The sequence below is a fragment of the Mugil cephalus genome, chromosome 14 (assembly GCF_022458985.1).
Source record: "Mugil cephalus isolate CIBA_MC_2020 chromosome 14, CIBA_Mcephalus_1.1, whole genome shotgun sequence".
Lineage (NCBI taxonomy): Eukaryota > Metazoa > Chordata > Actinopteri > Mugiliformes > Mugilidae > Mugil > Mugil cephalus.
Window position 1 is genome coordinate 21,389,161 of NC_061783.1, and position 11,001 is coordinate 21,400,161.

At 40.4% G+C, this 11,001-nt stretch overlaps 2 protein-coding genes and 1 pseudogene across 2 annotated transcripts in view; all 3 read left to right on the forward strand.

Moving 5' to 3' along the window:
• The window catches only part of LOC125019714 (major histocompatibility complex class I-related gene protein-like), a 118,646-nt gene that overhangs the window by 53,229 nt on the left and 54,416 nt on the right, over positions 1 to 11,001 (forward strand). The gene's annotated exons all lie outside the window — the stretch shown is intronic.
• LOC125020296 overlaps positions 1 to 11,001 on the forward strand; it is a 69,910-nt pseudogene that overhangs the window by 14,867 nt on the left and 44,042 nt on the right.
• LOC125020295 (major histocompatibility complex class I-related gene protein-like) lies at positions 4,343 to 9,747 on the forward strand. The gene is made up of 7 exons (XM_047605647.1): positions 4,343 to 4,398; positions 4,512 to 4,783; positions 6,377 to 6,655; positions 7,230 to 7,532; positions 7,686 to 7,792; positions 8,746 to 8,903; positions 9,477 to 9,747. The coding sequence occupies exons 1-7, from the start codon at positions 4,343 to 4,345 to the stop codon at positions 9,745 to 9,747; spliced, it is 1,446 nt and encodes a 481-aa protein (XP_047461603.1).

An 11,001-nucleotide genomic window follows, 5' to 3' on the forward strand; every position in this document is an offset into this window, starting at 1 on the left:
AATAGAAGTTTTATTTAGCTCAATGCCAAAAACAGACTGACACAAGTCACAGAATGAAGAAATGAAAGAACTGCATCTGCATCGGTTTGTTGTGTTGAACATAAATACTACAAGCATCTAAGCTGTAAAGATAAAGAGGTGTCCTTCAACATTTAATGTCAAATGGGCCTCATTAAAAACTTTTGTTTGGTAATTCAGATTTCAAGATGGGGAGCACAGTGGCTCGGTGAATATCGCTGATACCTCCCAGCGAGAAGGTCGGGGTTTGAGTCCAGCTCGGGCCTTTCTGGTTGGCTGGCGTCCAGGGTGAATCCTACTACAGGCTACTATCTGAAGATCAGAACTAACGGGACAGAGCGTTCTACGCTGACTCCTTGAAGTGCTACACACACAGTGTTACCTGCTTCTGAAAGACCGGGAGCACGAATTTGGGACTTTGGATGTGAAAGCAAACAGTCAACAGCCCTGCATGGACTACTGCAAAGAGGAGAAGGTTGGAAAACGATTCAATTTTGTGACAACATAACGACATAACATATTCACATATTCGTGTTTTACTGTTGTTCACCACGATGATAAAATCCGTTTTTATTGCGCTTAATCACGGCTTGGTCTTGTTATGTTTGTGAATAAGCAAAGCTATTGAAGTCAGTGAACATGATGTCATGCTTGGGAAATGGGTGAAATAACCGACAGCATGTAGCTACTTGTTCAATGAAAAACTTGAATGGTCTTCTGAGAGTAGATGCTACAATCCTCTCCATTTTCTTTAAGGTAGGCTATCATCATGAAACGGAGCAAGAAGCACATTTTGCCTTTTTTTCTTTTTTCTTTCTATTTTTCCTCCTTACTGCACATAACGAGAGAGTGAGATGATGAGTGTGATTTAGATAAAGATAGTGTGATTGTACATTTAAGTCTCATGCTGGGAAAAAGAACTCTGCATGTAGCTAAAGTGTCATTGTGCAGATAAAAGTGTTATTTTATGCTGAAAGAGAAATATTATTTTACTTTTTTTAAAAGACAAACATGGTTTCAATGTTTATTGAGCACATTTTATTTTATGTTTATTGAGACAAAGAATGTTTGTCTTATTGTATTAATACAATTAAGATGTATTTATTTCAGTCACTCTGGTTTATTTTTTTGGCTAAAAAATTACTGAATCGATTTCAAGCCACTGAATAGTTTCGGCAACCATGAATCGTGAATTGAATCAAATCAAATCGTTAAAACAAATCGTTACACAGTTGATAATATATTTTTCTTATATTTTAAAGTTTACAATAACTTAACTGACTTACAGATGAACACTAGATACACTGTCCAACACTTGATACTGGATAACTAAAGCCACATTCTTTTATTTTGTAGGGCAGATTCATCACAACTGTTTAAAGTTTACAGTTAGAGACTGATCAAGTGGAGCCCTGTGGAACCAGTTAGTCATGGTGGTTTAATTACAGAGCAGGAAATCTCATTGACATGTTGGGCTGGTTCGTGTGGTTAAGTGTGTAATGTAGTTTCATGACTATGTGATGTTTTATTAGATCAACATGTGCAAGTTCAGGGATAATACAAAGCTCTCTATCTCAGAAGATCTGAGCTTGATTCACCAGTCTAGGCTTTAAGTGTGTTTTTCTGCTTTTCTGCTCAAGTCTCTGTACTATGTCTCTCATTCACCTGTTGAGTCAACAGTGCCAGTCTGATAACCCTCTGCAGAGACAACAGCTTCAAACAGACTGATGTGTAAAAAAGAATGAGTAGTAAATACAAAAAAATTGTATTTGTCTGCACTCTTCATGTTTCCAACAGTGAATTACTACTATTTGTCAAACTGTCTGTTTCCAAAGTTTATATTAAGTTGGGCCTAAGTCTGTAACATTTCTCTTTTTAAATTTAATGTTTTGATTTTGTGTTGTTCAAGGTAAAATTTTTTTAAAAAACTTATTTTACAAGAAAATATAGTTTAAAAAGTGTCTAGTTTTTACAGAGTACAAATAATAGTTTATATGCAAAAAAACAAAAAACAAAACAAAAAAACAAAAACAGAATAAATGACTGGAGATAAATAAATAAATAAATCAAATAAAAATATCTGAATGTGTTTCTCTTCCTGCTGCTTCATCTGCTTGTCTGCTGCTAAAGTCCAAAACACACGCAAAGTCTGTTGTTGGTCAAATAGCTGATTCTATCTTTGGATTTTAGATTTTCGACTCACAAATTATCTGTGCAATTAATTATTTCACCAAAATCTTTCTAATGATCCACAAATGTGTGTTTCTTTCTTTCTTTCTGCACTACAGGACATCGAGGTCTTCAATAGATTCATTCAGTCATTTAACAGTGCTCACAACTGCTTTGAATAAAAAGAAACAATTAACTATTTGTTAAAGTAGAAGCGCTCAAGCTACACTAGTAAATGCATCATATTAGGGATTGTGTTTTATTTATGTGCTCGACTCTCCATGGTGCTCTTCTTCATTCTTTAACTAGTCAAACAAGACAGCTAGGCAAGGCAAGGCATTTTTATTTATATAGCACATTTCATACCAAGAGGCAACTCAATGTGCTTTACATAAAGACAAAGCATCTAAAAAGACCAGCAACAATATCCAGAGCCGTCAGCATCTCAGGGTGAATCTCGTCCATCCTGGCGCCTTTTGACAAGACTTCATCTGAGTCCTCAGACTCTGCTTCATTCTTAGAGGACATGGTTGTAGGGTTCAGGAGATCCTTAAAGTGTTACTTCCACAGCCCGACAACATCCCCACTTTGGGTCGGCAGTTCTCCTCATGGACTCGGCACAGTCATGGCTAAGCCCTACTTTCCCTTCCTGAGCCGCTGTACGATTGCCAGAATCTCTTAGAGGTCAAGCAAAAGTCCTAACTCCTCCCACACTCCGGTCTTTGCTTCAACTTTTGAGACAACGAAGCTGCAGACCTCCTGGTGCCAGCATACCTTCCTGCTGCTTCCCCTGCAGACCCCTGGGTCAACCAGGACGGAAAATAGCCTCCTTCTTCAGTCTGACGGCCTCCCTCCCCACTGGTTTCTGCCAGCAGGTTTGAATGTTGCCACCACAGCCCACATGAGTGTTGAAGTCTCCCAGGACAGCTATGGAGTACCCAGATGGAGCCCCTTCCAGGACTCCACCCAGGACCTCCTAAAAGGCTGGACATAGCCCCCAGTGATTTGAAAAGGCATGGAGGTAACAGTCTCGTTTATCAGGGAGAAGCACAGCATGGAGGCACATAGCTGTGGACTTGGGAATATCCCCCCCACCGCCTGGTGCTTCTCGCACTGGGCAACTCTGGAAAGGACCCTCCCCAACAGTTTGGTACCGGGGCCCAAACTATGCATGGAGATGAGGCGTAGATGTGACTGAAAATATATCCATTTGGTGTCACTCCACCAAATGAGGACCATGGAGAGACCCTCCCCAACCATGATGGATCCTTCCAGTGGTGTTTACAGTTTGAAACTAGATCAAATGAAGTCTAGTGGAACCAGATAGTGATGGTGGTTTAATGAGCAGGAAATCACATTCATATAAATCACATCTGTGGTTGTCTTCATTTATGACTACAGAATAATCACTTATTAAATAATTTGAAGAAAAGTAAAAGGGTCTTCTTCCTTGTTCCAGTCACAAGGCCATACAATTATTTTTAGTTTTTGGATGAAACTAATTTCTCACCCATCTCTGACATATACTGAAATATTGTCATTGTTTATCCCCTACCTTTTATCAGTAACCAAATTCTAACTTTGGATTTTAGAGTTTGTGCTCACAAATCTTCTGTAAAATGTAGTCTTGCGGTAACGTACCATCCTGTGATAGATAATACTGACAACATAATTTAGTTTGAGCTGACACATTTTTACCAGTGAGCACTTGCAGAACTATCAGCCTTTTATTTTGCTATAATCAACAGTATATATCAGTAATCACAGTTTTCATGTGTCTGAGTCTCTTCTGCTTCATCTAAAGACGTCTGTCTCTACTTGTCTGATGCTAAAGTCCAAAATACAGCAGCTCAGGTAACACACAATTATACACATTGAACATGATGCTGTTCCTCACATGAACAACTTTTTGTTCAAGTTTTCTTGAAGATTACTCTGTAATATTATCTCAGTAAGGTCTGTGTGGATGAGGAAGTGAAACGTAAAAGATCCTTTTGTAATGCTCTGTCGCACAAAACCTGTTTGAGTTGATTCTTTTTCCATTTTTGGTTGACACAGCCAACACAAATCTAGTCAGCAGGTTTCAGTTAAACACATTCATATCAGTCCAAGCAGCTGGTGATTTGGTCTAAAGTCTTTATAGAAACAAAACAAGATGAAAACTTTGTTTTTGTTGCTTCTCTTCTGTCGTGTTTCATCAACAGGTAAGATCTCATTCACATTCTTCATCATCTTTTCTAGTTTTCTTTTAACAGAAATCTATCATATTTGTGATGATGAGTCTATTTATGTTTCACTCACACTATAAATGTTGCTTGTTCCACAGTGAAACACTCACTGAAAATTTTCATCTCTGGATTATCTGGAGTCTCAGACCTTCCTGAGCTTGTGCTTATTGCATCGGTTGATGGCATCCAGACTCTGTACTGTGACGGCATCAACAAGAAATTAGAGCCAAAATTGGACTGGCAGAAAAAAGTCTTTCAAAATGATCCGGATCAATTAAAGATGTACACTCAGTTTTGCTTTGTGGTGTATCCTGACCGCTTCAAATCCGAGATTTCCAGTCTGAAACAGGACTTCAACCAAAGTGAAGGTACAGTATTTCGTGTGTTGTATGTGGTACCTGACCTCAGATCATTATAGATCATAGAACAGAGACTAAACTGACTCCTGATCATAGCCACAGAGTTCAGGTGTTAGATGTAGAATGGATGGATCAGAACAGAAATGATCAACCTTATTTATTTGTCTCTTGGACACGTGTAGCCTGTACTCCAGCACATGTCTGATGGTTGTTTGCTTCTAAACTTTCTGGAGGACAGACTCTTGTAGTGTGGTTCCTGTTGGTGAGGCTGGGACAGAGCAGGGTCAGAGGTCAGACCATGTAGCTGGTTCAGTACAGCTTCTGGTCATGACCTGCCCTCAATAATCAGTCTGTTCTAGTAGCTCATCACATCACCACACTACAGATCTGACACCAGTTTATGTTGATAATACGGAATTGCTCACATTTTTTATATTCCTGATCAGTGGCGATTTTGGCTTGGAAATTCTGGTGGGGTCATGCAGGAAAATCTTACAATGAAATACAGAAATACCATAATCAATACCCTCACAACAAAAACACAGTAGTGGGATAAAACTCATGCTACATGCAAACAAATTGCTGAAGGCAGTCTTAAAACCAGACCTTCTCACTGGGAGCCGTCATTGCTAACCACCACACCACTGTACCAGTGATGTCATATGTTATCATATCACTAGCACCAAACAGCAGTATTCAAGATCTCACTATATTATATACTCAAGATGGAAACTATAAACTATAACACGACAACAATGATAATAAAAAAAAACTCTATGGCTCAGCGCGAACAGCGCACACTGAATAAACAGCGACCAATACACAATACACAACATACCACAGCCAAATAGCCATTTCAGCACGACAGACAGGTGAACAGCTCTGTGAGGTTGTGTTCCCCACAAACTTATCACCAGTTACGCATTACAAAAACTCCATTAAAATTCAAACAATATGTAAACTACATTATCAATTCCATTTAGATGAAAAATAAATTAGACTCACCAAACGCATTTTTAATGAGCTCCCTGTAAATTGACCTCTTAAACCACTCCCGGTTGAATGACCTAGTTTTGTCTTTTCTCTCCTGAGAAATGATTAAATCCTCTGGTTGATGTAGTCCCAAACATTTTATCTCCAACTTGTGCTCAAGTGGTAATGTCCTAAATTGCACACTAGGCAGGTTGTCAACTCAGTTCATCATGCAATGAATGAATGAAATGTGAATTAGCTCCTGGTACTATGTTCGCCAAGTGAGCAAGACCTGTACAGTCCCAGCCCCTTGCTTCAAGTCAGCCAATGATGATCCTCTGGGGCCCTGAACGTCAGACACCACTACCCAAACTGACGTGTGCACTGTACATATGCATTCACGCGTAGCAGTTCACCAGTCTACAACACTACAGGACAGGGCCATCTCAAGTGGGCCCCACCGAGAAGAAACAGAGGAGACGAAGCATCACAATGAACAATTCACACACAACTATGCTACAAAAGTGTCTACAAAGGAAATTACGCTCATCAAATGAAAACTGTGCACAATTATTATTATTAATAACTTACACCAAACACTTACTTACACCTGTTGTCTGTATCTTATAGGTGTTCACATTTTACAGCTTATATATGGCTGTGAATGGGATGAAGAGACTGGAGAAGTTGCTGGCATTGTGCAGTATGGTTATAATGGAGAAGACTTCATGGCTCTGGATCTGAAGACATTAACATGGGTCGCTTTGAAACCTCAGGCCATCTCCACCAAAGTGAAATGGGATTCAGAGATAGATAGAAAAAAATCTAACAAGTACTTCTACACACAGACTTGTCCTAAGTGGCTGAAGATGTATCTAGACTATGGGAGGAGCTCTCTGTTGAGAACAGGTACATATGACCTATGACATCTCAGTGAACACAGTGATGATTATCATTATATGTTTTATAATGTTATCCAGATTTTAGTTTTAGACAGAGAGATTTTTTTGAATCATCTGAGGATCACCAATTGATATTTTCTGTTCAGATTTTTAAAAAAATAAAATAAAAATAATGATAAATGATCTGTTTTGCAGCTGACAGAGCGACTACAGCAGCATGATACAGACTAAAAGAAGTTTAATCCTTAATTACAGATTCATCTTGTTTCTGTTTCCACATGTGCACCAGGTTCTCCATGAACCACCTTCACAGAAAATAACTGCTGACTTACAGCAGAGGATTTTACATGGAGATGTAGCAGTGAAAGCTTTTATTTCTGTTATTAACCTGATGGTGTCCAGTGGTTGTCCTTCTCATGGACAAAAAGAGACTGTGTTTCAATTGTTTCATGTCTGCAACAGAGTCTGGAACATTTTAACAAAGAGAATATTTATATCTGTTTTAGTGACATGGTGAAAAATGACCTTTATTAGGAGCTGGATATAAAAGAACTGATCCTCTACATCCTCTCCCTCTGCAGACGTCCCCTCAGTGTCTCTCCTCCAGAAGACTCCCTCCTCTCCAGTCAGCTGCCACGCTACAGGTTTCTACCCTGACAGAGCCTTGATGTTCTGGAGGAAAGATGGAGAGGAGATTCATGAAGGAGTGGAACATGGAGAGATCCTCCCCAACCATGATGGATCCTTCCAGATGAATGTTGACCTGAACATTTCATCAGTCTCACCTGAAGACTGGAGGAGGTGCGACTGTGTGTTTCATCTCTCTGGTGTGGAGGACGACATCATCATCAAACTGGATGAAACACAGATCAGAACCAACTGGGGTAAGAGGACATGAATGTGGATAGTTGGATATTTAAGGCCTTGTCCTGCAAGTTAGTTGATAATTTATTTAAACAGACTGGGATGAGACTGTGAAGTAAATGAGGTATTCTAACCTGTTTAACTTGAACTGTTCTTAATTGTTCTTTATTCAGTTGAGAAGTCCAGTAACCAGACCACCACCATCATCTCTGCAGTGGTTGTTGTTGTTGTCGTCTTTGCAGCAGCTGCTGGATTCATGGTTCATAAAAAGAAACAAGGTGAGCTCCTTTGATTTAGTCTTTGAGTTGAATCCTACAGTTTGAAGCATCCAGCAGTAAAAGCTGAGTAAGTCTCAGAGTCAGGAGAAGTCAGGAGAACATGACTATACTATGATGATGAGGGAGAGAAGTGATGAAGAAAGAAACAAAGTGAGAACTAAACAGAAGAGCAGAGTGGATTTATTCTTCAGGTTGAGTGAGGAGAAGAGGATCATATTCACTGGAGATAAGATGAAGAAAGATATTCCGACATTAACAACTGGAACTGAAATGACCTGTCTTTACTTTTCATTTCAGACCAAAAGTCTCCACCTGGTAAGTAAAACTTATTTTATTCTGTTTCATCTGATCCAACAAACTGTTGATGATTTCTCCAGACTATGAGTTGACCTTTAACTCTGTTTGTTTCTGACCTTACAGATAGTGAAGTCAGCTCTGAGCTCTCTGTGAGACTGAATCCAGAAACCTGATTCATAACTCGTTAGTCTGTCAAACCAAACTCAGCATCATTTTCTGTTCTATAATATCTGGATGTCATGTAGAATTTTTTTTTAATGGCTGCATGAAAAACAGAATATATAGTAGTACTGTATTTATTTAACTAAAAGCTTTTTTTTAGTCATTAATGATTTCAGTTTCCAACAGCTTTATAGTAGTTAGCGAGGTTGGCCTGACAGCTGACTGTGAGCAGCACTATCACTACTATTGTTCTTTTTGGTTAACTTTAAAGATACTTTACAGCATATGTGTGGACTTACAGTCTTGCCTGAATAAATCTGTTTCTGGATCTTATCATGTGCCTGTGGTCCTGTTGTTTGTTGGTTGAAACTGGATTCTGCAGCAGATTTTAACTTCTTTTTTTCTAAGTTGAGAAGATGTTTTTCAGCTCTCAGCATTACCAACACACAGACACAAGACTGTACGGGACCATACGATTCTCTCCTGCTTATCCTAGTCTTGGTCATGGGGGCAGCAGCTTCAGCAGGGAAGTCCAGATGGCCCTCTCCCCGGCCACTTCCACTGGCTCCTCCGGAGGAACCCCCAGCCACTCCCAGGCCAGACGGGAGATGACATCCCTCAATTTTGTAGTGGGAACCCCAAGGCCTCCGTCTGGTGGGACATGCCTGGAACATCTCCAACGGGAGGCATCCTCACCAGATGCCCAAACCTCAATTGTCTCCTCTTTACGTATCTCTAAGGCAGGGCCAGGCCACCATGCAAAGGAAACTCATTTTGTCCCTCATATTCGCGATCTTGTTCTTTCAGTCATTACCAAATTTCATGACCACAGGTGAGGGTTAGAACGTAGGTCGACCGGTAAATTGCGAGTTTTGCCTTTCAGCTTAGCTCTCTCTTCACCATGACAGACCGGTTAACCGTATCTCTGCGGATGCTGCTCTGATCCATCCATCAGTCTCATGCTCCATCCTACGCTCACTCATGAACAAGATCCCGAGATACTTCAACTCCTCCATTTGAGGTCCTTAGCTCAATGAAACTAAGAGGACCATATAATCCGCTAAAAGCAGGGACGAGATCCTCTGATTACCAAACTCAACACCCTCCGCCACCCAGCTGCGCCTAGAAATTCTGTCCATAAAAGTTATGAACAGAACCGGTGACGGGTCCAACTTATAACAGGTAACATGGACGAAACTCTTGCTCCTTTGGTACCCCATACTCCAGGAGCACCCCTCCACAGAATGCCTCTGGGGACATGGTCATAAGCCTTCTCCAAATCCACAAAACGCATGTGGACTGGTTGGACAAACTCCCATCTCCTCTTCTGTACCCTTGTGAGGGTAACAAGCTGGTCCATGGTTCCATGCCAGGGACAAAATCCGAGGAGTGTGATCCCACTGTAGTCGGAACACATCCTCTGGTCCCCTTTCTTAAAGATGGATCCGGGAGCTCCACCACTGGGGAGTTGTTTCACTACCTTGATGACTTCTGCTGAGGCACCCTTGGGGTGCGGTTGAAGGACTGGTGCTCTGTAACTCAGTAGCTGTCACATTCCTGAGCACAAAATAGAAGTTTTATTTAGCTCAATGCCAAAAACAGACTGACACCAGTCACAGAATGAAGAAATGAAAGAACTGCATCTGCATAGGTTTGTTGTGTTGAACATAAATACTACAAGCATCTAAGCTGTAAAGATGAAGAGGTGTCCTTCAACATTTAATGTCAAATGGGCCTCCTTAAAAACTTTTGTTTGGTAATTCAGATGGGGAGCACGGTGACTGATACCTCCCAGCGAGAAGGGGCGGGTTCGAGTCCAGGCCTTTCTGGGGGGCTGGCGTCCAGGAGAAGAGAAGATGTTTATCTCTCTCTGGATCAACATATCAATGGATGAAAGTAGACGGGAGCTTTTTAACTGTTTCACTAGTCGCCACTTCCCTGAGCACAAAATATATTTTTTAATCAATGCATGCTGAACAGAACATATAGTAATATACTTGTTTTTCTTTTTAACTTTCCAGCAGCTTTATAGTAGGTAATAAGGACTGTACACACCTCATGATGATGATCTTTAATCTGAGCTCACCTGAACTCTCATAGCACTGACTTGTTCCCTTGCAGCTCAGTGTATTGACTGAACTTCAATGTGTATGAAGTTCCTAATAAATATGTTTAAATGCTGAACCAGTCAAAATGTCCTGACAGTGAGTTTTACCTCGGTGACCAGTTAACGGTTTTGTCGCCCTCTAGTGGAAGGACACTGAAACACAGCTTTCACTGAGAGTTTAATCAAACCAACACATCCAGGTCTTCAATAAAGATTTTTCACAACAGTCGTTGAACTCGTCGTCATATTACCATCAGCAGTGGTTATACGCTTGTCGGTGGAAACTCGACCTTTTACTTTTGTGTGCAATCAGTTCTCATCCAGCTGAGTCCTGACTACATGTAAGATGAGATGATAAATTTAGTTAAATGCTGCTTCTCTCTTTTTTTCATGTTTCATCATCAGGTAAGATCAAGTTCACATTCTTCATCGTCCTTTCTTCAAATTCTCTTCTTCTGCTTACTAGATGAGTCATATGCTGTAATTATGTTTTACGTGGTTACTGACGTTATAAAACATGACACGGTTTCCTCTCCACTCTGTGTCATTCTTCTACAGTAATACACTGCAGTAAAGCCAGCCTCCACTTTTTATTGGGCTTTGTCTGGGCTGGTTTGAAGGATTACGAAGAACGCGAGCAAAAAC